The sequence below is a fragment of the Melanerpes formicivorus genome, unplaced genomic scaffold, assembly GCF_026170545.1.
Source record: "Melanerpes formicivorus ecotype bairdi unplaced genomic scaffold, bMelFor1.0.p_v2 SCAF_11, whole genome shotgun sequence".
Classification (NCBI taxonomy): domain Eukaryota; kingdom Metazoa; phylum Chordata; class Aves; order Piciformes; family Picidae; genus Melanerpes; species Melanerpes formicivorus.
In genome coordinates, this window is record NW_027142363.1 from 15,627,156 (window position 1) to 15,653,533 (window position 26,378).

At 44.2% G+C, this 26,378-nt stretch overlaps 1 protein-coding gene across 2 annotated transcripts in view; it reads left to right on the forward strand.

Moving 5' to 3' along the window:
• Positions 1 to 26,378, forward strand: part of CRYBG3 (crystallin beta-gamma domain containing 3) — a 98,283-nt gene continuing 71,905 nt past the window's right edge. The window contains exons 1-2 of one of the 2 annotated variants that reach the window (XM_068144640.1): positions 1 to 327; positions 17,889 to 17,967. In XM_068144640.1, coding sequence (XP_068000741.1) covers positions 203 to 327; positions 17,889 to 17,967 — 204 coding nt within the window. In that variant the 5' untranslated portion in view covers positions 1 to 202. The remainder of the gene's footprint in view (positions 328 to 17,888; positions 17,968 to 26,378) is intronic. The other variant, XM_068144639.1, reaches the window with a different exon arrangement.

Consider the following 26,378-nt stretch of genomic DNA (forward strand, 5'->3'; position numbering starts at 1 on the left):
CCGCTGAGCCGCGGCCGCCCCGCTGGCCGGAGGTGGAGCGGCGTCTCCGCCCCGAGGGCGGGCGGCGGCCGCCTCTGCTAGAGGAGGAGGGAGGTAATTGCGCCTGTACTGCCTCCCGCTGCCGCGGGAGCTCGGTGCAGGGTGGCTGCTGACGGTGCTTCCCGTCCTTTCAACGTCTTGTCCTGTCCCGTCGGCAACGAAGATGTCCGGCGGCGGCAGCCGGCGGCAGTCCGGCCCCTCCTGGCACAGCACCTTCTCCCGCTTCTTCTCCAGGAGCCCACCCGGCGAGGGGACGGTGGTGCCAGGGCGTCCGGCGGGCGCTAACAGGTACGTGGGGGGTGAGACTGGACTGGACAGGCGCGGGTGGCCCTCCCCGTCTCCGCGCCACCAGCCCTCAGCTGGCCACCCCGGCAGATGTTGCGACACTGGTGCGCGGGTGTGTGAGGGACGGAGAAGGAGCGGCTGTGTTTAGTGCGGGATGGGGGGTTACCCGGCCGTCCCGGGGCCGCAGCCCCAGCGGTGGGGTGCAGCTCGGCCGCTGGTGGGGCTGGTGTGGTCCTGGCGGGGCCGAGTGCGGTTCCTCGGGGAGAAGCCCCGCGGTGGGAGAGTGGCGGTCCCAGCCGGGGCGGCTTGTCACATGGAGTCTGCAACTGTGGGCAGGGGATGTTGGCTTTGCTGCTGGCATTGTCTTGGCTTGTGAGATTTTAATTTAACGTAGCAGGAACGTGGTGCGAGGCAGGTCCCCACTCGAGCGGTGGGGATGTTGAGGGGTGTCCTGGGAGTGAGTCTGGCTTTCGGGCGAGCACCGGCGCCCAACGACCCCACTCTCTGCGGCCCTGTGAAGTTCTGCCGAGCTCAGGGGAATGATAGAGCCCTCTCCCTGTGAAACACCCGTTTGCTGTAAACAGCCGCCTCTGGGGCTCCTTGTTTGCCCTGGTTAGGGTGGTGTGGGTGTCGGCGGTGGGGCTGTCTCACCCACTTGTTCCTCAGGTTGCAGCCCCTTCGTTGGAGACCGAAAGCAGGGCAGAGCATACAGGGTTGTTGATGGGGTTTTGGTTGGATTGTTGGTTGGTTTGCGGCTTTGGTGTGTTTGTTTATATTCTCAGTTTTCACACTTGCAGTGTTCTTTTGGACTGGTGTAAATCAGATGCTAATGCAGTATAAATATTACTGGTGTGTTTGTCTCGATGCAAAATTTGTGGTTTATGGAAACCTGGCTGTTAATAATTATTTTTTTAGTGTAGGGAGACTTACAAAATTCAAAGGCTCAGAAACTTATTGTGCATTTATTCTCTTTATCCCCCCCCCCCCTTCTCTAGTGCCTGGTTGTGAATGTAGGAAAGAAGCACAGATAAAGTTTCCTTCTGTTTCTTATTCAGCCACATTATTTGCCCTAATTAAAGATATTTTTGTGGTGAAAAGGTGCTAGCTGGCTGGGGCTTATTTCCTCAAGTGTAATATTTATATTTTGCTTTTAACAGGTTAGTTTTAATATTTGTGTTTAAACCAGCAGACAAGGAAGTACACTTTGGTCAGATAAATAGTGGGCATCACAATACTTTTTTTCAGTGAAAAACTTTAGAATCTTGCTCTGCGTAATCTCAGCAGTCATGAGAAACAGCAGAGTGTTTTGATGTCTTACACTGACAGTCTCACAAGTGCACCATGAAGACTTTTTTTCCACCTTGGGGGTTTTGTTTTCCTGTAGGCATTTGTTACACCAGTGCGCCATGAAGGATCTGCCACTCTTCCATGGACATGAAATATTGTTTTATATTTCCTGCAGGAAGGGGGTGAGGGGAGATCAGGAGCAAGGCTTCTAGATCAAAGGCATCTTTACAGTTGCAGGAGTAGCATGACTGTTAAGTCCAGCAGGGGTGGTTAAGATATAGGAGAAGAAAAAGGCTTCGATCAGGCTGAGAATCTGAAGAGGGCAGTAGGAGAGATTTTGTTGGAATCCTTGCCAGCTCCCTACAGCTGTGGTTCGTAATAAACAAAAAAGCATCGCAGTTGCCTTGGTAGAGACAGGTGATGCTTGTTTGGTGGTTTGCACACTAAATAGCCTACCTGTAGGTAGCATTCATGGTAGACCTGCTCTGCTTAAATTGAGGCTGGAGACTTTATCTAAATCACAGTTTCATTTCCTGCCGCCAAGAGCCTTTCATTTACTGGGAAGCTGGGGTAGTCCTCTTGGCCTTGTTCTTGAACTCCTCATGTGGTTAGCTAGAGGGTGGTAAGCATGATTCCTCTCTGGACTTGAATCGGGCAAAACCCTTCCTGCTCTGAGGAGTCCAATTTGGTATGTTAATCAGCTTTTTTCCTTTTTTTTTTCCCCCCCCTGTTACACTGCAGCGTGGCATGTTAGTTAGGAATGCTGACGTTCTGGTATTTGGTTTCCACTGGCAGCCTTCTTTACAGATTAGTGCAATTGCATACATTAAAGAGTGCTGACTTGGGGTGAGTGCTGCAGGTTTGCTCGTCATGTTTATGTAGTGAGCTTGGCGCTGTAGGAAAATGGATCGCTGAAGAAAGCATGCATGTGGGGAGGGGGAGCCTAAGCTGCTTTGTATGTTCATGAATGTGTGGAGCGTGTGAGGCGAGTTGGGGAATATGTCTTTTGTGTAGTATTACAAGAAACGTGTCCATCAGGGTGCTGCCTTTCCCCTTTAGATGATCAGTATGTTAGGCATGGGAACCACGACAAATTTGAAATGTACAGGAATTCACTTCCATGTGGATATGCTTTACCGACTGTTTGGTTTCAAAAAGCAAGCACCCAAGTAAAAGGTGGCAGGAGAGAGAGAAGGGCCAAATGCACTTTCAGTGGACCTTATGCACATCTGGAGATGCGCATTGTGCTTGATGCCTGTGCAGAACAGTTTCTTAAACATTAAAAATGTACAGAAATGAGCCTGTGTCTGTCCAAAACTCATTCTCCATCTGCTCCTGCAAGTTTGGCAACAGCAGCTGGATAGAAGCCCCCAACTTTCCTTCCCCCCCCAGCCCCATAGCTGCCTTGCTCCTTGCATGGTGTTCAGGCTTTAAAAACAAAAACAAAAAACACAAAAACCAAACCACGAAAAACCCTAACACAACCAAACACCAAAAACCCAACCCCAAACCTCCTGTGGCCCTGGTTTAAAAGAGGAGGAAGGGGAGGGGGGAATTGCACTGTTTGTCAATCAGTGTCTTAGACTCTTCTGAGAACCTTATTTGACAAAGAGCTTATGTTAATAACTTGCCCTTACAGCAGTTTGTAGCTCTGATGAACATGAGAATTGCTGGAGGCTGGCTTGCTTGTGGAAAAAATAACCCGTGCAGGTTGGTTGCAAGTTCCGTGGCAGCAAAGAGCACAGCACATGTGTCAAGGGCTTATTTGGCTTTTACTAAAATATAGGCAAGCACAAAGTGTTACCCATAAGTGTGTTCTTCAGGGTTGGGGCTGCTTAGAATGAAGGCTTCAGTGCTTTTCACCCCAATTCCTTATCATTAATTACAATCAGAGGCAGTCATTATGCGGTTGGCTATTTTCAATGATATTCAATTGATTATTTGTTACCTCAGTGTTTGGCCTGGAGCAGTCTAAATCCACAGAGTGAGAAAGTCCCGTTGAGTGTTCACTATTCTGATGGGAGTTTGATTTTTCTAATTTATTTATTTTTAAATATATTTCTTGAGTCCATCCAGATGAAGAGACACGGCTTTTACAGTGTCAGTCTAATGAAGGTTCTTCCACAAACATGCAGCTTTCCTGGCTGAGCTATTGTTGTGCTACAAATAAATGTGACCTTTGGGGTCACGTTAGAAGCTGCCAAGGAGGTGTGACAGTTTTCACTGGTCACTTCAAGCCAGAGCTACCGCCAAGATCTCCTTTAAAGGATGGATTCATTTTGTTTAGTTACTCTGTATATTGTTTAGCAGGTTCATTCAGGTTTATGCTTCAAGTGCTGTTGGCTGGTCAAAAAATTACCAGTGCAAGTGGGCCTTTGTTAGGTTTGTCCAGATATCTTTTTTCTGCATCACTGAAGTGTCCCAGGGAAATCTAACGGGGAAGAGCAACCTTTTATTTCGTTTCAGAGAGCTGCTGTTTTTTCAGGCTGAGATTATTATTCTGTTCATCCATTACTTTCTAAGAGCTTTCAGAGATGGAAGAACTTTGTTTATTCTGCCTGAGGAGAGATTAGAGAGTCTCTTTCTTCCCTGAGACTGCCAGTCATTGTTCCTGTTTACAAAGAACATGCAGTTTTACAACTACAAAAATACATTTGGGGACTGCCGGGAATGGATTAAAAGGGGAGTAATACACTTCAAACCTACTTCTTCTGAAGTTGCTGCCTCCTGGCTTGTTTTGATTCAGGTACCATTAGCATCTTTGAAGAAATACAGTTTGCTGCCGAAGTCAGTCTCTGCTTTCTAATAAAGAAACTTTCTTTCGAAAGGCAGAGCAGATTTTTTGTTGTTTATGAGCTTATATTAAGGATGATGATTTGTGGAACTGTCAAGGAGAATGCTCCAACTGTGTAGAATTCAAATTGGACTTACCGAAGCAATATGCCTTATGGAAAAATCCTGTTCATTTGTTAATTTGGGCCTTTTTTTGTTTCTTCTTGTGTCCTAGGTTTTTCTGTTATGACTTTTATTGATCTTTGAGGTCTCTTCCAACCTTGGCGATACTGTGATAACTCAAAATGGTACCAAGGCCCTGATTCAGTCGGGTACCAAAGTAGTTGCCTGTAATGAAGTAAATAGTTCTGTGAACTATAGTGGGGACTACTGGTTTGATTAGAATTAGGCACATACCTAGATGTCTCGTGGGACTGAGACTAGGAGCAAGTCCAGAAGCTGGCTATGTATGTGTGAGACACTTCCTCAAGGAAATGTTACTAGAGTACTGCAGTAATACTAGTCCTTCTTGGAAGAAACAAAGCAACTCTTTCCTGCCCCACTGTTTTAAATACTAACAGCATTGTCTCCTTCCCAATTACTGGCATAAGTACTGGAGTTAATACTTAAGTATTTCCAGGACAGCTATGAGTCTGTGGTTTTAAGGAACAGTTTTGCAGTGATTAAAACTCTTCAGTCTTTCCTGGCAAATTAAATGCTCACAGGTGGAGGGACAAAAAAAGCAAAATTCAGAAATATTTTACTGTGGGGGATTGAATTTCTGATTCCTGAAACATCTTAAAAGGATGGAAACCCAACTACTGCTTTTATTTTCTGAGAGGTTTTTGGATTCAGTGCAGCTTAGTTAGCGTGTGCTGTTACGCTTCCAGACAGTAGCACCGCACTATGTTGCTCAGGCTTCCCAGAGGTTATTAATACCTCTGTCTTTCTGTAATGTTAGTTTTCATTTCTTAAAGATTTTTTTATAGATTCTAACTGCCTTGACATTACCAGTTTTGAAAATTGTAAAGATCAGAAATGTGGGTTCCCATGGTAATTTCACTTTCTTGTGTAAGGGTTGTGACATGAAATAAATACTGGGTCTGTGTTCTGTTAATGTAATTTCATTAACAGGCTTATTTTGAAAAGGAGTCTCGGTTTACTGAACATTCTAGTGCTTCTTAAATTGCTGAAATGTTTTACTGAAGGCAGTATATCTGCTTAAACAGTTTGGAGGCCTTAATGCTGTGCAGATCTGTGCTTCACCTATGGACAGTATCACAGTATAACTTAGGTTGGAAAGGACCTTGAGGATCATCAAGTCAGACCTAGGACGGTGTTGCATAGGGCAAAAATGTTGAAGTGTTTCTTGTGAGCCCATGAAGAACAAAGGTGGAAAGAATTGCAGTGACAACAGACTTCTTTTTAATCATCAATTTAGCAATCCAAATTTAGCAATCAGATTTATTTTGGTTGCATGGAAAATGTGTACTTTCTCCACAGAAGAGGGAACCTTGATAATAACCTTGGAAAGAGTCTGTAGGATGCTTCCCATTGTATATTTTGTGAGTAAAAAAGGGGTGAACTGGAGAAGTATTTTCTTCTGTTGAACTGGTAGCCTTGTGTGCCTCTACTGAGTTTTCTGGTTGAGCCTGACTAGGAGAGCTCACTGTGTTTTAGTGGTGACACCAGTCTCTCCTGCTTGTGTTTTCCTTGGTCCTTTTCCTTAATGACTTATTTTTTAAAGTGTGTTATGCTCTGTCTATCAGGAAGCAGTTGCTGCTGCTTTAAAGCTTTCCTGGTTGGTTGGTTTGTTTAGTTGGGTTTTGGGGGTTTCTTATGTCTCAAATTTTCATGCCATTTGTGAGTACTATTGTTGCTGCCCACCCCTGCAAATGTGCCATTCAAAACCAGTTCTATAATGGACTGTCTGCTCTCTATTAATTCAATCATTTTAACCTTAATAAACTTAAATGGTTTATAAATTTGTTTCTGCTTTTATACTAAGTCTATGTGCTAGTGGCCAGTAATGTTTGTTTCATAACAATGCTGTACACTAAATCTAACCAATCAGACTGGCAGATACAGAGCAGATTCTACATTAATATGTTGGTTACTATGCTTGACAGATGCCAGAAGAAAAACCTTGGTGTAATCCGGTGTAATCATACTGCTGAATATCAAAGTAAGCTCTACTCAGAAACAGTTATATTTCTTCTCCCTAGCCTTTGTACAGATGTTCTGTTCCCTTGCACATAAAACTGGTTAAGTTATTCACAAGAGTGACCATGGACACACTTCACTTGGTCATAACCTTTAAAAGTACATGTTCAGTGTAAAGACGTGGTCTGGTTCTTGCACTTTTCATGTAAGTTTTCATTGTAAAATGTAGCATATCTATGGTTTTTGTAACATCTTTATTTTTCATGGTAATTTTAGTTGCATTTGAAAGAAGATTTAAAAAAAACCCAGCTCATCATTTTATACTAACACACTCCATGTAGCTTGTGTAGGCTATGTGACACAGCACCACTAATACAGAATGTGAAGCTGACCTAGCTTTGCTATACAAGCAAAGGACAATAAGTAAATAAGCAGCATAAACAGGTCTGAGAGCAAACAATGTTTCAGTTACAACAATCTGAATTACTTAGTACTGTCTGTAATCAAACCTGTTTCAAAGTGGCATAGTTTAAGTGAATATAATACATTTTGTTCTATTCCAGCACTTAAGCTGATCAGCTGATTGTAACACTTCTGCTCAAGTTCCTGCCTGCCTTCCTCCTCCTGGCTCCATTTTCTCCTTCCTTATCGTTCCCTGCTTTCTGTTCCTTTTCCTCTGCTTCTCTTACTTGTTTTAAATGAAATAGCTTTCCCTTGACCCTCCACTTTCAGGCTCCCTTACTTGTATTTGTAATTTCCATTTATCTTATAGCATCTTTACTTCTCCTCTGTGTGTGTGGCCTAAGGTTAAGCACAGTAGTAGAAGTCAGAAATTTCACATCCAGATTTTTCAAGATAAGACCCAGCAGCCTTGCCAGAGACTAGGGGTATGCTTTGCCATTGCTGCTAGCACTTGGTTTCCCAGGAATGGTGTTAGCCTTGCGAGTCTGTCTGAGAAGTTGGCCCAAATTCTTCATTTTGTAAATGTGCAGAAAGGGCAGTATTCTATTTTGGAGGGAAAGGGAGCAGAGAAAAGAGCTCTTTATTCATCACTATTTTCTGTTAAAATGCCAGTATCTCTCTTTTCTGATAAAATACTAAGGTATTTTAACTGTAATTTGAGATGGAAAGCAAGTTTTAGGAATCTTTGTTGATTTCCTCGCATCTAGTTGCTACCGAGCTTTACAGTAACCTTTTCCTTTGGATTCATACAACAAAATTTTAGTGCATGTCATTCAATATACATGACAAAAGTTTGACTCTTCAAGAGTTGTCTGTCTTCTCTTTACAGATCAGGTTCTGATAGCTCTGCCTACACAGCACACAAATGGCTTTGCAAGTGTGACATTATCTGAAGTAAGGTGTTGGCATTTCACTTTTATGTATATTCTGTTTGGTTGGATTAAATAGGAAGAATGGAAAAGTTGATTTACCCAGTCCCCTGCGTGACCCAGGAAGTTAATGAGTATGATGTTTCTCCTAACTTCACTGAAGGATGAAAATTGGCAAACACAGTTTTGTTTATGACATTACAGCTTCAGCTGACAAACTGCTGGAATAGTATCTTCAGACTCTTAAAGACATCTGACTTGATTCTGATACTCCAGTTGAGATACTTGTGGTGCTTTTAGGCTATGCCTTTAAAATTTAGTTACAGATTTCAAGCAGAAAAGTAGAAAAATATAAGTAAATCACTATTGGGTGTAAAAAGGAAAACAAAAGATTATTCTAAACAAATTCAGTGGGTAAATATCTGGAATGAGAGGAGCTGTACCATAACAGTTATCACATTTTCACTTCTGATCTCTGGCTGTTTTGCTTTGCTTGGGAGAGATAACCCGTTTTGGCTGGCCTTGGCTAAGTCTAACTTCTCTGCTCCTTTCTGTCCCTTTTGTACAGAAGGGGTGAGGGGAAGACAGGCAGGGAGAAGCTGGTAGCTTCCCCTGGTCCTTGGCCAGGGAGTCCTTATGCTGTTTATTAATTGTCAATATCTGTATAATATTGTAAGTCCTGTATATTTTGTACATATTCACTGCCTTCCATTGTAGAGTGTAGATTGTGCTTGTAAATACAGTTCTATTTGCTTCTAACTGAGCTGCTCTGGCAAAGTTAATGTTGGGGGGAAAATTCAACCCACCACAGATAGTTACAAGTGTAATGGCAGTGGACCAAAAATCAACATACAGAAGGATATAAAAAGAGTTTGAAAAATAATTTTCTACTTCATGTATTTGAAGAAAATTAAAAGGATGTAGTTTTGAATCAGTTTATTTACTGTCTTCACAAATAATCTGAAAGAGGAGAAAAATGTAGCATGTGAAGTTTGCAAATGGCTGGAGTGAAAAGTATGGAAAACACACTGCAGGTGACAATATTAAAAGCAGGCTAAGTCCTGTGCCTGACAGTCAGCTCAGCTTAAGCCAATGAAGTGGTGCCTTGGAGAGAAAATGCAATTTTCAGCTGTATAAATAACAGAGCACATATATTCTGTGGATTAACATTGTTTACTGATGCTTTTTGCTGTCCACAATTTATTATGAAAAAGGTGCAGACTAACTAAAAAAGGCTCTGAGAAGAGCTACAGAACAATTTCATACCTGGAAAATCTCCCTTACAGAATAAAATTAAGTAGCTCAATAACATTTTGTTCATTTAAAAGAAGGTTTTCAAATGATAGGGTTACAGTTGGAGGAATAGCTCTGCCTCAGGGTATATAACTGTGAGGGAAATGAGAGTTAAGTGCTTAATGCTGTAGTAGACCTGTGGCTTGAAGAGTCTATTTGAACTGAGGCCTTTGTAATCTGTTCCACATAGATGTAGGCTCATCTTGTGGCTGAGAGATAAGGCTTGACAAATCAGACTACTAAGTCTAATTTCAAGTAGCAAAATGATTTTCATTGATTAATGGTTTTCAATTAAAGCTCTCATCTTTTGGTCAGGTGTTAAAGGCTTGGCACATCTCCATCAGTGAAATTCCATAATCTGAATTATGCAGGATGCCATTTTAAGTGATAGGGGCCTGCACAGCAAGTAGGGCAACTACTGGTTTGTATAGAAAAATATAACTCAAAAGGTCTGAATTTTTAGCAGTTGTCTTCTTAATTGCCTCTTAGAAGGCAGGACAGAGAAGCCAATGCTAGTTAACCTATGGCTCTTTGCTTATGTATAATAAAAGTTTCATAGCTACTGCTGATCTGTGGATGTGGTTTGGGAATGCTTGTGATGTGCTGACACTTCATGGAGATTTTGATCTTGTACATCTATGTTTAATAGTAGTATTAGACTTGTGGTTTTCCACTCATTCACATTCGTGGAGCTTCTTGCATGGATGCATTGCATGGATTTTAAAGTACTCGGTGAAGAGATCCTCGTTAACAATTTCTCTGTTCCTTCCTTGAAATATCCTTCTGGAAGGTCACCACTGAATGTGTTGCTATGCTGTCAGTAAATAAAACTGGAGAAAGAAATTGTGACATCAAAACCAAATGAGGTGCTACTTCCCAGAGAGAAGCATTACCTTTGTTCTACGAGTGATAAAAGGCAGGGGTCAGGAACTAACATTACGCCTCAGAATGCTGAAATAAAGAGACTAGCAAGGAAGAAAACCTAAAAATTACATTAGCCTAAGCGAGGACTGTGATGAAAGCAAATTGTATCAACAGTTCCAAAAAGACACATCATCTTGAAGAAAACTTGATAAAATACTGGGAAGATGTCATAAGTAATGTCATAAAACCTAGATAGATGTCTGCATAGGTCAGGCTTATTTTATTAGCATTATGTCACAGTATCACTTAGGTTGGAAAGGACCTCGAGGATCATCGAGTCCAACCTATCAACACAGACCCCATGACTAGACCATGGCACCAAGTGCCACGTCCAATCTCCCCTTGAACGCCTCCAGGGTCGATGACTCAACCACCTCCCTGGGCAACCCGTTCCAATGACGAATGACTCGCTCGGTGAAGAACTTGCTCCTCACCTCGAGTGTAAACCTCCCCTGGCACAGCTTGAGACTGTGTCCCCTTGTTCTGGTGCTGGTTGCCTGGGAGAAGAGGCCAACCCCTTCCTGGCTACAACCACCCTTCAGGTCACTAAAGCCAGATGTAGAAGCTTTTCACCTCTCATCTTTCAGGCTAGGTATTGCTAATGGTCTGACTATTACAAGTCATCACATTAAATGGCCAAGCATTTTCTGAGTTAATCTGAATACTAGTTAAATAATGCAGTTGCAAAGAGGGTTTGACTGTTTAGAGAGTCATTTGTCCCTGAAAAGAGAGCAAGAGATGGCAAAATGACGGAGCACTTGCCTATCTGGTAATATCTGGACTGCATGAGAAGTAAATGCTGAAGCTGCTGTTCTGGGAGAGGCTTCACTTGTAAGCAATGGGAGAAGGAGAGAGCGTAAACATCCAGAAGTGCTGTCAGAGTGCTGTTGAAGTTGAGCTTTAGCCAACTGTTCATTTCCTTAAGAAACTGCCCATTATTTCTCCCCTTCCCCAAAAAGCATTCAGCAGACTGTACCTTCTCCTTGTAAAAGCAACCTAAAATACCACAATGGTTGCTTTCAGTCTGGTGAACTGTGCATCTATTCACTCTGATCAGAGTGCAGTTTGTGCTTTATTGCACTTAGATACTGCCTGTAGCCCTTCTTGTTCAAATGTATCTGAGACAACACATTCACAATCTGCTATGTGCATAACATGGGTGGGGTGGATTAATAAAGGAAGAAGGCAATGGGCTTTTAATGTGCAAGTTCCGAGGGATTGTTGTGAAGGACAAGAATGGAGGAAGCAGACTTCTTGCATCATACGGAGATGCTATGAGGGCCTCTTCAAGTTGTGATTTTTTGTAGTTGTTCTCTTCAGGTTTTAGAGGCAAATGGAAAAGGTTTCACAAACATGTATTTAAATTTGCTCCATTAAATTGAATTTTTTTTGATTGATTTTACTCTTTCAGTTAATAAAACTGACCTGAGTTTGTTTGTGTTTATTTGTGCACTTTTTGTGTGAGCAGCAGTGCAGAATAGGAGCATTGGTCTCCCCTCTTAAGAACCTTTACAGTGTCACCAAGGTTGGAAGAGACCTCAAAGATCATGAAGTCCAACCTGTCACCACAGACCCCATGACTAAACCATGGCACCAAGTGCCACGTCCAATCCCCTCTTGAACACCTCCAGGGATGGTGACTCCACCACCTCCCCGGGCAGCACATTCCAATGGCAAATGACTCTCTCAGTGAAGAACTTCCTCCTCACCTTGACCCTAAACTTCCCCTGGTGCAGGTTGAGACTGTGTCCTCTTGTTCTGGTGCTGGTTGCTTGCGAGAAAAGACCAACTCCTTCCTGGCTACAACCACCCTTTAAGTAGTTGTAGAGAGCAATGAGGTCTCCCCTGACCCTCCTCTTCTCCAGGCTAAGCAACCCCAGCTCCTTCAGCTGGACATGTTCAAGTGTCTCAATGTCCTTCTTAAGTTGAGGGGCCCAGAACTGGACACAGTACTACCGGTCTGCTGTCTTCAGTTCTTAGCAAAGGTGTAACAATTCAGTGGTGTGATATCATGTAGCTACCAAGTCAACCTTCATAACAATATTTAGTTGCAGAGGTTCATAGTATCAGTCAGGGTTGGAAGGGACCACAAGGATCATCTAGTTCCAAGTCCCCTGCCATGGGCAGGGACACCCCACACTAGATCAGGCTGGACAGAGCCTCATCCAGCCTGGGCTTCAACACCTCCAGGGACGGGGCCTCAACCACCCCCCTGGACAACCCATTCCAGGGGTTCACAACTCTCATGGGGAAGAACTTCCTCCCCACCTCCCGCTTCATTCCATTCCCCCTAGTCCTATCACTACCTGACATCCTGAGAAGTCCCTCCCCAGCCTTCCTGTAGGCCCCTTCAGATACTGGAAGGCCACAATTAGGTCACCTCGGAGTCTTCTCTTCTGCAGACTGAACAGCCCCAACTCCTTCAGTCTGTCCTCATAGGAGAGGTGCTCCAGCCCTCTGATCATCCTTGTGGCCCTTCTCTGGACTCCTTCCAGCACGTTCATATCCCTCTTGTAATAGGAGCTCCAGAACTGGAGGCAGTACTGCAGGTGGGGTCTTAGCAGAGCTGAGTAGAGGGGGAGAATCACCTCCCTTGACCTGCTGGCCACACTTCTCCTGATGCAGATTGTCCTGAAGAAAATAAAAATATAGATAAGGCCCCTTACAATGCAGTTGTCAGAAGTATAACATCTAGCAATTTATGATAGGATACAATGAGCACATAAAGTTAAAGGATGGATAATTTTTAGCATAAGTACTAAATGCCTTATATATTTCCCAAGAATTCACTTGGGAGTGCCCAACAGGATGGCATTTAACAAGTCCAAGTGCCGGGTGCTGCACTTTGGCCACAACAACCCCATGCAGTGCTACAGGCTGGGGACAGAGTGGCTGGAGAATAGCCATGCAGAAAGGGACCTGGGTGTAGTGGTTGACAGCAGCTGAACATGAGCCAGCAGTGTGCCCAGGTGGCCAACAAGGCCAGTGGCATCCTGGCCTGTATCAGAAATAGTGTGGTCATTCTGCCCCTGTACTCAGCACTGGTTAGGCCACACCTTGAGTCCTGTGTCCAGTTCTGGGCTCCTCAATTTAAGAAGGACATTGAGACACTTTAATATGTTCAGAGAAGGGCGACGAGGCTGGGGAGAGGTTCTGCAGCACAGCCCTATGAGGAGAGGCTGAGGGAGCTGGGGTTGCTTAGCCTGGAGAAGAGGAGGCTCAGGGGAGACCTTATTGCTCTCTACAACTACCTGAAGGGAGGTTGTAGCCAGGTAGGGGTTGGCCTCTTCTCCGAGGCACCCAGCACCGGAACAAGAGGACACAGTCTCAAGCTGTGCCAGGGGAAGTTTAGGCTTGAGGTGAGGAGAAAGTTCTTTCCAGCAAGAGTAATTGGCCATTGGAATGTGCTGCCCAGGGAGGTGGTGGAGTCACCATCCCTGGAGGTGTTCAAGAGGGGATTGGATGTGGCACTTGAAGCTATGGTTTAGTTGTCACAAGGTGTTAGGTATTAGGTTGAACTTTCTAATCTTGAAGGTCTTTTCCAAGCTGGTTGATTCTGTGATTTGAACTCAGTGAGCAGTAGCCAGGCTGTTCTTCAGTCCCAAGTCCAGAGCATGGCACCAGCTACTGTCTGTTGTATTTCAGCTATAGAAGGTAGTCTTGACTCTTTGGGAAAAACAAAACAGTGTTATCCTAAACAGTCCAAGAGGCTTGTTTCCAGCAAAGCAAGCTTTTGTGCTGTAAACTTCATTCATTCAGCATGAGTCATTTGGGTTCAGTCAGAGATCCTTTTAAAACTGGGCCCTGGCAAAGGGTAAAAGAAAAGTAGCTTCAGTGGTGAAATGAGCTGCAGTGGTGTGTGCTTGCTTCTTCCTGCCTCTTGAGTGGCATTTGTTGCCCCTTCATTTGTGTTGGTGCAAACCACTCTATTCTTAATTGGATCACAAGCTGATTGTTTTTCTTGGTGAAAACTTGATGTTTGCCCTTTGATTTTATCACCCTGCTGCGAGCCTTGCTTGGCTGAGTGGAGGGTGGAAAGAGATAAGTGAGGTTGAGGAAGGCATGGAAATTTCTGAAGCTGGTTCTGCTGACAAAGTCAGCACCTTGAAAAGCTACACCCTGAAGGAAAAGGTTCAGGAATGTAGAAATGCTAGAATACAAGATGTGAAAGGGTGTGTGGAGTTGCTTCCAGATTTAGGTTTACTCTATGCTGGGAAGTAAAGTTTTGATACTTTTAAAAGATGATTTATTTTTTTGGTTGGTTGGTTTGGAGTTTTGTTTTGTTATGCTTCTAAGATTCCTATCTGCTGAATTGCATTCTTCCCATTTTGGTATGTACACTGTGGAATTTCATAGCAACCTGTCCAAGCCTGGTTAGCTAAAAGAAAGTAACACAGGCATGTATTTCAAATTCAAACAAGGAGTAGGAAAATGGGGAACAGAAAGAAGGGGGCAGGAGAGGAAAGGGGGGAAAAAACTGATAAGGGAAGAATATGAGCAAAACAAAGTGACAGAAGAATAGGACTCTGGTGATCTATGCTGGCAATACTTAACAGAAGCAAGGATCTCTCTTGTGGGCTGCAGACAAGTTCCATAAAGAGTGATATCCTGAAGCCAGGAAGAACATCTGGTGGAGATCAGCCTCATTATTCCACTGTTAAGTACAGGGAATTCCTGCTCCTGTCAAGTGTGTCAGCATCAGGAAAAGCTATGCAGATCTGAGAAGGAAGGGTTTTTTTTTCTTTCTTTCTTTCTTACTTGTTTTTCTTTTTTAAACACTAGAAGGGAGAAAATAGGTTATGTACTGAGAAGCACTTTTTATTAGCGTGCTGCATTGCCTGGTGGTGATTGTGACATCTCCTTCATGAAACATTAACAGCAGAAGAGATTAATAGGATAGACTATTAATTCGTCTGCTCTGTCTTACAGGGAGACAAAGAGCAGCCAAGACTTTCTGTCTGATGCTGTCCCTGGAAAAGCATCTTTGTGTTTATGAATGCATTATGAAAGATTACCTAAGGTGATCTAAAAGTACATGGTTTTCAACTTGAAGAGAATCTATAAAGAGAAGGAGCTTTTCTTTTGATGTATCTGAAAGGTCTTGAAAGACTTAATTGCAGGGCAGTTGTGCTCTTCTTTTTTTTTTTCCCAGGGAATGTTGCCTCTAAGCAGCTAAGAGGGAAACTAATGTGTAGTCAGACTGGCTTTGGTTTTATTGTGTGTGTATCTACATATATTTAACTTAGATGCCTAATCCACAATAGGAAGAAAATCTTCGTTTTCAGCAGTCCTACTGAGAAAAACTTGCCTGTAGTTAACAGTCAGTAGCAGTAAGAGTACCACTGCATCTAAATCCTTTCTCTAGATCCTGGCAGAATTTCACCAAAATGTAAATAATTATTTTTTAAGTTTTATTTAAAGAGCCTTCAGCTCATGTCTTCATACAAATTCAGAATAGAATAGAATTAACCAGGTTGGAAAAGACCTTTGAGATCATCAAGTCCAACCTGTCACCCAACACCATCTCATCAACTAAACCATGGCACCAAGTGCCTCATCCAATCTCCTCTCAAACACCTCCAGTGATGGTGACTCCACCACCTCCCTGGGCAGCACATTCCAATGGCAAATCTCTCTTTCTGGGAAAATTTCTTCCTAACATCCAGCCTAAACCTCCCCTGGCACAGCTTGAGACTGTGTCCTCTTGTTGTGGTGCTGGTTGCCTGGGAGAAGAGACCAAACCCCACCTGGCTACAACCTCCCTTCAGGGAGTTATAGTCAGCAATGAGGTCTCCCCTGAGCCTCCTCTTCTCCAAGCTAAGCAACCTCAGCTCCCTCAGCCTCTCCTCACAGGGCTGTGCTCCAAACCCCTCCCCAGCTTTGTTGCCCTTCTCTGGACACCTTCCAGCAACTCAACATCTTTCCTAAACTGAGGGCCCAGAAATAAAGCCATGTGCCTTTGTCAGTAGCAAAGATAGTTTCTAACGTTGATGAAGGATGCAATGCTGAGCATTTCTCACGTGTTATATTGGTACAGCTGTTTTCTTTAGCTTGTGATAAACAATGCAGGAAGTGATGTCTCTCATTGACATTCTCTGTTTTTCTTTATACGTTTTTGCTTTGAAGTTGCATGTAGCATAAAGATTTTGATTTAAGTGTTCCCTGCTAGATTGTCCTTAAGGATTGCTTTAAGAATTGGAGGGGGAGTGAGGGTGGATGATTCCTTTGATTCCAAAGATGTGCTCTGAAGAGAATATTGACCAAGGTACATTTGTAATAAGGCTGTGCATGACTTTAGACTTCTGACTTTTAAGATGGACCAGCAGGTCTTGTACCCCTTGTAAAATATCTACTGAATTTGCCTGCAAACCTCTATTGAGTTATGTGCACCCTCAGCAAGTTTGCTGATGACACCAAGCTGTGTGGTGCAGCAGACACACTGGAGGGAAGGGAGGCCATCCAGAGGGACCTTGACAGGCTGGAGAGGTGGGCACAAGCCAACCTCATGAGGTTCAACAAGACCAAGGGCAGGGTCCTGCATCTGGGTCAAGGCAATCCCAGGCACAAATCCAGGCTTGGCAGTGACTGGCTGGAAAGCAGCCCTGAGGAGAGAGACTTGGAGGTGCTGGTGGATGAGAAGCTCAACATGAGCTCTCAATGTGCTCTTGCAGCTCAGAAAGCCAATCAGATCCTGGGCTGCATCAGGAGAAGTGTGGCCAGCAGGTCAAGGGAGGTGATTCTCCCCCTCTACTCAGCTCTGGTGAGACCCCACCTGCAGTACTGCCTCCAGTTTTGGAGCTCCTATTACAAGAGGGATATGAACGTGCTGGAAGGTGTCCAGAGAAGGGCCATGAGGATGATCAGAGGGCTGGAGCACCTCTCCTATAAGGACAGACTGAAGGAGTTGGGGCTGTTCAGTCTGGAGAAGAGAAGGCTCCAAGGTGATCTAATTGTGGCCTTCCAGTATCTGAAGGGGGCCTACAGGAAGGCTGGGGAAGGACTTCTCAGGATGTCAGGTAGTGATAGGACTAGGGGGAATGGAATGAAGCTGGAGGTGGGGAGATTCAGGTTGGACGTGAGGAGGAAGTTCTTCCCCATGAGAGTGGTGAAGCCCTGGAATGGGTTGTCCTGGGAGGTGGTTGGGGCACCATCCCTGGAGGTGTTTAAGCCCAGGCTGGATGAGGCTCTGTCCAGCCTGATGTAGTGTGGGGTGTCCCTGCCAAGGCAGGGGGATTGGAACTAGATGATCCTTGTGGTCCCTTCCAACCCTGGCTGATACTATGATACTATGTTCAGTGAAGATCTGTTAAATGTGGTAGTTGCAATTTTTGATGATTCCATCTGCCCTGAGCGCATCCCACTCGATCACAAGTCTTTAGTATGAAGACTTGGGAGTACCTTCAGGCTGCCAACTGTGCACATAGTGCTATGAATTCTGCTGGAGTAGGTGACTGGTTAACTATAGTACCATTTTTCCAGCAGAGAAGAATATATAAGCACAGAAAGCTCGGGGGGTTTTGAGCTGGAAGAGCTGAAATACTGTGAACCATTTGAGAATGCTTGAGTTTGAAAACTCTGCATGAGGTGAAACACACATGTTGCTTCCATCTTCAGCTTTTAGGGGCTTGGCTTTATGAGCTGCAGTATGTGCAGAATACGGACTTAGGTTTGGAAACTGTGTCATTCTCATCATTTAATGCTCACTTGTGTTTAAATTGAATGATACTGTGTTGGCTCTCTGGTAGACCTGACTAATTCAAGTGCTCAGTGTTACAAAATATCTTTGTTTTTCAGTTCTGAAAACAAAGGGAGAGAAGCCATAAATTTAAGGGGCAACCAAAAGGAAAGCACAACTCAGCCTGCACTTTTGAAGGTATGATTTTTTTTGTTTGCTTTTCATCTTCTGATATTTAACTGAGCTAAAGCCTTCCACCTCTGTTTGCTTGCTAGTGTTCTGATGTTGGATGTATTCCTGCACTGTGATGGAGCAGCAGGTTGCCATATTGACTGCATGCAAGAGAGTTTCTGTCAATGCTCAATGTCCGTATGGAGTCTCGTGACAAGTGGTGCCCCTCAGGGGTCAGTACTGGGAGCAGTGTTGTTTAACATCTTTGTCAGTGATATGGACAGTGGGACTGAGCACACTCTCAGCAAGTTTGTAGATGACACCGAGCTGTGCAGTCCGGTTGACACACTGGAGGGAAGGGATGGCATCCAGAGGGACTTGGACAGGCTTGAGAGGTGGGCCCAAGCCAACCTCATGAGGAACAGCAAAGCCATGGGAAAGGTCCTGCACCTGGGTCGAGGCAATCCCAAGCACAAGTATAGGCTAGGCTAGGAGTGGCTTGAGAGCAGTCTTGAGGAGAAGGACATGGAGGTGTTGGTTGATGAAAACGTCTACATGAGCTGGCAAGCTTGCAGCTCAGAAGGCCAGGCATTTCCTGGGCTGCATCAAAAGATGTATGACCAGAATGACAAGGGAGGTGATTCTTCCCTTCTTCTCTGCTCTCATAAGACCCACCTGGAGTATTAGTGTGCTGGGGCCCCCAACACAAGAAGCATATTGAACTGTTGGAGCAGGTCCAGAGGAGGACCACAAAGCTTCTCAGAGGGCTGTAGCCGCCTACCTTATGGGCATAGTCTGCAAGAACTGGGGCTATTCAGCTTGGAGAAGGCTCCAGAGAGACCTTTATAGTGTCTTTCTAGTACCTAAAGGGGGCCTACAAGAAAGCTGGGAAAGGACTTTTTACAAGGGATTATTGAGATAGGATGGAGGGGAATCGCTTTAAGCTGGAGGAGGGTAGATTTAGACTAGATATTAGGAAGAAATTCTTTACAATGAGGGTGGTGAGACACTGGAACAGGTTGCCTAGAGAAGTTGTGGATGCCCCCTCCCTGGAATTGTTCAGGGTCACACTGGACAGGGCCTTGAGCAGTCTGGTGTAGTGGAAGGCATTGGAAGTGGATGGTCTTTAAGGTCACTTCCAATCAAAACCATTCTATGCTTCTGGGTTCTGATGTGGCAGAGTACGCACGCAGAAGACAGAAGAACTCTGCTTCAAAAGTTAATGGGAAATGGGAGTCTAGTGCTGATTTTACAATGCAGCTAGCCAGTGAAGTGGGAAGCTAGCACTATTTTTCAAGCAGTGGTTTCAGGCATTCCTCTAAAGCACCATTCCTATAGAATTTATGAATACCTAACCAACAAGTGTTTGCTTGGCTGAAGGTCTGCTGGCTGCCAAGCAGAGTACTGTAAGATCTTTCTGCTGAAATGTGTGTGTGTGTTGGCTGTTCTTCAGCAGTCTAATCCTTGTAAATCATGCTTCTCTTGGCTTGAAAGCTTTTTACTGAACAAATAAACACAACAAAACAACAAAAAACCCCACATGTTTCTTAGTGACTGGGTTTTCTTCTTTGTCACTTGGCACAAAGTGACATCCTGGCCTGTATCAGGAATGGTGTGGCCAGCAGGAGCAGGGAAGACATTCTGCCCCTGTACTCAGCACTGGTTAGGCCACACCTTGAGTCCTTTGTCCAGTTCTGGGCCCCTCAGTTTAGGAAAGATGTTGAGATGCTGGAACGTGTCCCTAGAAGGGCAACAAAGCTGGGGAGGGGTTTGGAGCACAGCCCTGTGAGGAGAGGCTGAGGGAGCTGGGGCGACCTTATTGCCATCTACAATTACCTGAAGGGAGGTTGTGGCAAGGTATGGGCTGGTCTCTTCTCCCAGGCAAGCAGCACCAGAACAAGAGGACACAGTCTCAAGCTGTGCCAGGGGAGGTTTAGGCTGGATGTTAGGAAGAAATTCTTCCCAGAAAGAGAGATTGGCCATTGGGATGTGCTGCCCAGGGAGGTGGTGGAGTCACCATCAGTGGAAGTATTTAGGATGAGGCACTTAGTGCCATGGTTTAGTTGATTAGATGATGTTGGGTGTTAGGTTGGACTTGGTGATCTCAAAGCTCTTTTCCAACCTGGTTAATTCTGTGTTCTGTAAGTGGTGACTGCCCACAAAGTCGTGTTTATATTTGGTCAAATATTATAAATAACTGGTACAGACCAGTTGTCTTTGCTACTGTCACATCGTGCTCTGGCAGAGCCACTTTTAGGGGTTCACAAAGCCCTTGTGCTTGGTTTTTTTTGTTCCTTTTCCTAGTCATTCAATACAGATAATATTGTGGCTACTTCCCTAAAAGGGCCTTGGCTAGTCAGACAGATTTGTTTTGGGATGCTGTAGGCTTCTTAACACACTCAATCTGAGATTCTTGTCCTCTGTTGTATTTATTGAGCACTGACATTGTATGGAGAAGGAAAGTCTCCATAGTTGCATCTGCAGTATCCAGGAACTGTTTGGGCTTTACAGTTGCCTCTATGGAGACCAGTTTTAGTCCAAGAGGATTATTAGCTCAAAACAATTCCATGTCGAACGTAGTTTCTCTACGTCAAGGTGCAGAGCAATGCAGTGATGTGTGTTCAGCAGCCCTATGGATTCAAGCCAGTTTGGAGCTCCTGGAACATGCCACTGAATACCTTCCTGTTACCATATATCATGGAGCATCGATTTTATGCCTTGAAATGCAGGCAGAAAGGATTCTGGTAAACAAAGGAGATCATGGTACAATAGAAGCGGTTTGTCTACATTTTAAAGACACTGACTTCTTCTCAGAACTTGTGGGGTTTTAATACTGTACTAAAAGGTGGTGCAGCTATTAATGCTGTAGAGTTTTGTCCCCAATACCTCTTTTCTTGCCATAATTTTTTTGTGACACATGTTTAGAAGTCTAAAGTGTTACATTATCTTTTAAATAATATCTGGTGTTTGCACAGACTTTATGAAGAAGGAAGAGTTCTAGTGTTACTAGAACATGTCAGCCTCACAACTGTACTGAGAGCTTCCTGTCTGACTTCCCCTTTTCTGATGTACTTGAACAGTTTTATGTGCAGTGCAATGAGTAGCTTTAGCATTGTCATTTTATACTTTGTGTGCCCTGAAGTTACAACTGGGTAGTACATACTGATTCAGAGGGGGTGGAGAAAGTATTTATTTTCTACTGCTGGACAGCCCTTCTCCCCTTTAATGTTTTTGGGAAGAAAATATTTTGGTTGGCAGGTTGTGGGGTTTTTCCCCACCAGTGCTCCTTCCAGCACACATGTGCCTTTTGGTAACACCACCTTGTCCAGTGGCCAAAATAAACTGTCTTGTGCAAAGATCAGTGGAATGAAACTGAACGCCTAAAGAAGTAAGTGTGTCTCATTTGAAAGTCATATTGAAAGACATTCTGGTTTTGATCATTGAGTCATCAAGGTTACAAGTGTTTTATTGTTATGGAAAGCATACTTTGTGAGGAGTGTCTAAATCTATGTATCTACAAGGGTCAGGTTTCCATACATGTGTGTGTGTGAACCATGCTTCTACCTAGTACTTTCTGATGGATGGTGGCTTAAAGTTGAAACCATTGTGTGTCTGTCTGTCACCAAGTGAATGAGCTACCATGTTTCTGATAGACTTTCATGTAGACTTAGATGCTGTGATCTTATACATTCACTGACCATCTCAGCAGGAGATGGGGCAAAATAGTGAGGGAATGGCAAGTCTCTGATTCAGCAGCAAAGGCTGGACATTAAAGTTACAGCTGACTAGGTGAGTGGGGCTGGGAAACATGCTGACCTGCAGCAGTGATTTGGCTCTTCTGAGCACTTTATTTACCAGCTCTGTAGTTTACTCCTGTTATTTTTCCCCCCCTTCAGTTAAATATTTAGCTCATAAAGAGAGAAAAAAATATTTTAGTGCTCACCTTCATGAAAATATGCAGCCTAAACTTTCTGTGCCAAGATGACTTTGTCAATCACCATTTGATCACTTTTGAGGAAGTATTACTGAAATATATTTGCTGTGTCTCTGAATTCATTGTCAGAACACAGAGCAACACCCACCACTGTTTATGTACAGGTGTTGGTTTGCTTCTGTTTCCTTGAACTAGAGCTGTAAACACTGCTCTTTGTGTAAATGGTCCGTTTGAGTGATGTACTTGTTAAACAGGTAGTTGTGTAGATGTAAGCAGTTCTTGGACTTTATGTGTAATGCTCTAAATTGTCTCTGAAGTGTACTGTACATGCTGAGCTATCATTAACCTCACTTGTAGTGCTACAGGGACTGGTTTTAAAAGATGTATCCTAACAGTGGGAATGTTGGTAATGCACTTAAAAGAGAAGTTTAGAGCTGGGACATAAATATTAGTTGGATTGTGGGGAAAAGCTACCACCTAAGTTAACAGCACTACTGTGGCTAGCCACACACTGGAGAATGTCATGTTAATCTAGTTTGGAAGAAATCACACAACACTCTTGTTGGGCGTGCTTATGCTGCAACTTTAATTTGGCTACTACCAGTATTACCATACTGTAGTGGTAGCAGCCATGATAGGTGCTTGAGTGAGTTTCAGTAGTAATGAATTGCTTTAAGGTTCCAGGCTTGCCCTTGCCTGGGGTTCTCATCCAGCTGAAGGCTTGCCTTGACAATGTAGGCAAATTCACTTGCTTGCTGAGCAAGCTGTAGATACTCTTCCTGTAGAAGCGTATGGAGGACAGGTGTCCTCCTGCAAATGATAAGACACCCACACAGTCCCCCAACAAAAAACCTTGAGCCCCAACCACCAAAAACCAACGATGCCCAGATTTCCATTTTAACTTTTCCATCTCTGCACTTCTCCAATCCAATTTGCAGTTGCTGCTGTAACCATCCTCTGCTACCAATAATCTGTCCTAGTTTGAGGCCAGGCAGATCCTCTCTTGCCCCTGAGAGGGGCAAAAGAATGACACTCATCACACAAATGGAGTGCAAAGTGATGGAAAGTTCAAATGGAAAAGCAACTGGTGTTTTACAGAAACCTCAAGAACAGTGACAAAAGAAACCCAAAGCATACAGAGTCCCCTGCAGCACACCCGAAAGCCTCCCAACACTTCCCTTCTCCCCACCTGTGGGTCTACTCCCAGGGCTCTTTCTTCCCCACCCCACTGCTAGGCTGGTCTCAGGCTGGCCAGGGCTGAGGCTGCCCCTCCCCCTTTTCCTCCTGGCATTAGGCCTAGCCAGACCTAAGAGGCCTTGAGATACTCCCCCAGCATTACCTGATAGGGAGCATCTCCCATGGGAAGAGAGAGGAAGAGAAAGACTTTGCAGCTGGATTTATAGGGCACAGGATATTATGGGTATGAAATACACAGCTTCTTGTGTCCACCTGCTGGGCTGCACCCTCAGGACACTGGAGGTGTAGCTGCGTGGCAGGAACAGGAGGCACCCAGCCTGAGCTGCCACACATATTCTCTCATAACTGATTAGAAAGGAAGTCTTAAGCATCTCAGCACAGTAACTGCTATGTGAGATCTGTCAGACAGATGCAAAATTTTTACAAACTATATGCAAATACAGTATACCAAATACATAATTTAGACTTCAGTATGTCAGTGTCATTAAATAGTTTATCATCTGGCCCACAGGCTCAAGCCTAGGTGCTAGTCGCCTCTATTAACCTGAGGCAGTCTCAACATTCATGGAAAACACAGGAGCAGAAAGTACTGCAAAGATTATATAGTTCAGTCCTCTCCCCCAGGGTGAGATCTCTGCATCTGCTGTACCTGATAGGAGGTTGTCTAACTTGTTCTCAAAGACCTCAAGGAATGGAGATCTCTAGGATCGCTGCATCTTCACCAGACAACTGTTCTACCAATTTCATAAATCTTCTAATTAGACAGTCTTTTTCTTAGCATCCTATCTAAAGCTATCTAAAGCTTTGTTCCTACAAATTAAACCTGTTGCTAATTGTCCCCTGACAAGTACTGCTGTATACAGTAAACATGGAGAGGAGATTACTCTGTAGCCCTGGTTTCTCAGGTGAATTTCATTTCAAGGTAACATAAAGATGGCTGTGTTTAAATAATAGACACAGTGTTAAAATCTGATGGCGAGGACTGCAGTAGTGCTAACTTTTTGGAGTTGTAACAAACAGGCCAAGAGGCAAGGGCTGTAGGTTGGAACAGAGGAAATACCAGTCACCTGTATGAATTTTTTTTGGTTTCCCCTTCCTTCATTGTAAAAGTGATCACATACTGGAACAGGTGGCCCAAGAAAGTTCCAAATCTTTTTCCTTGGAGGACACAGTCTCAAGCTGTGCCAGGGGAGGTTTAGGCTGGATGTTAGGAAGAAGTTCTACACAGAGGGAGTGATTGCCCATTGGAGTGGGCTGCCCAGGGGGGTGGTGGAGTCACCATCATTGGAGGTGTTCAGGAGGAGACTTGATAGGGTGCTTGGTTGCATGGTTTAGTTGATTAGGTGGTGGTGGATGATAGGTTGGATGCGATGATCTTTAAAGTCTCTTCCAACCTGGTCTGGTCTGGTCTGGTCTATTCTATTCTATTCTATTCTATTCTATTCTATTCTATTCAAAATGCAGCTGGATGAAGCCCTGCTCTAACTGGAGGTGCTTTGAACAGAAGCTTAGACTACATGACCTTCACAGGCACATTCCTTTCAGCCTAACTTGTTCTCTAATTCCCTGTCACATCATTTTTCATTTGGTGTGTGAATTCAAATTAGCTTTTTGGTTTTTTAAGTCCCATGAGCTTGCTGAATACATGTAGCTATTCTTACTGGAGGTCCCCAATTCTGATTTTCTAATGAAAGCTCCACAGAAAGAAATCAAAATTAAGCCCAGTGTCTTAGTCAGTCATGTACTTCTCCATATAGCATGGAGGTTTTGCATGTTGTTGTGGGTTTCTTTTATATTTTGTTTCATATCTGTGTTATCCAAGTACTATCTGCTCTTAAGACACAATGTTAAGGAACTCTTAAACTCCTTCTACATGCTGGCAACAGAAATTCTGAAGTAGTGCTGTGACAGCTTTTCTGATGAGTAAATTGGGATGTTGGGGGTAAATTACTTGTTGAATGTCCCTGGGGTGAGTCAATCGGTGATCATGAAATCCTGATGGCTAGCTGTCTGCTCTCACAACTGAAGGTGAGATGTGGTTCAAGTACGTGAGCATAAATGTGCAATACACAGAATGTTGTCCATCAGCAGCTCCTAGCACAAAAGGAGAGATGATCTGTGAGAGGTCTTCATGTGGCTATCTGGAGTTTTTGCTACATAATGAATGTTGGTTCATGGGGAGTGAAAACCTAAATGTCTGGCCGTTGCGGCTGGAAGCTAATTCTTTCTGTGTTTAGTGCTTTGAATGTTTTCATTTTGTTCACCTGTAAGGGCAATGAAAGAGACTGTATTTTCAGCAGAGGAAGTAACCACTGCTGAATAAGAACCTCTGAAAAATTGAACTTTTGCCATCTGACTGCTGAGAGACAGTGGCTACTTGGTGACAGTTCCTGGATATGGGAGGCAAGGCAAATCTGGCAAAGCAGGCCTGCTTCAGAGTGCTGTTGTGTTGCTGGAGTCACTCTCTGCACTTCAATGGTTCACACTGGTAGCAAGCCTGTACCTGACTGTGTAGCGGCATTTAGACTTTGAGCATGTTTGTGCTACAGTCAGGAGTGGATTACAGTCTGAAAACATACCTAGTTTACTGCTGAATAAATAACATTAGGTAAGAACCATGCTTGACACATAGAATAGAATAGAATAGAATAGAATAGAATAGAATAGAATAGAATAGAATAGAATAGAATAGACCAGGTTGGAAGAGACCTTGAAGATCATGGTGTCCAACCCATTAACCAATCCAACCCACCTAATCAACTAAACCATGGCACCAAGCACCCTATCAAGTCTCCTCCTGAACACCTCCAATGATGGTGACTCCACCACCTCCCCAGGCAGCCCATTCCAATGGGAATCACTCTCACTGTATAGAACTTCCTCCTAACATCCAGCCTGAACCTCCCCTGGAACAGCCTGAGACTGTGTCCTCTTGTTCTGGTGCTGGCTGCCTGGGAGAAGAGACCAACATCCGCCTGTCTACAACCTTCCTTCAGGTAGTTGCAGAGAGCAATAAGGTCACCCCTGAGTCTCCTCTTCTCCAGGCTAAGCAACCCCAGCTCCCTCAGCCTCTCCTCATAGGGCTTGTGTTCCAAACCCCTCACCAACTTCGTTGCCCTTCTCTGGACTCGCTCCAGCAAGTCAACATCCTTCCTAAACTGAGGGGCCCAGAACTGGACACAGTACTCAAGGTGTGACCTAACCAGTGCAGTGTACAGGGGCAGAATGACCTCCCTGCTCCTGCTGGCCACACTGTTCCTGATGCAGCCCAGGATGCCATTGGCCCTCTTGGCTTCCTGGGCACACT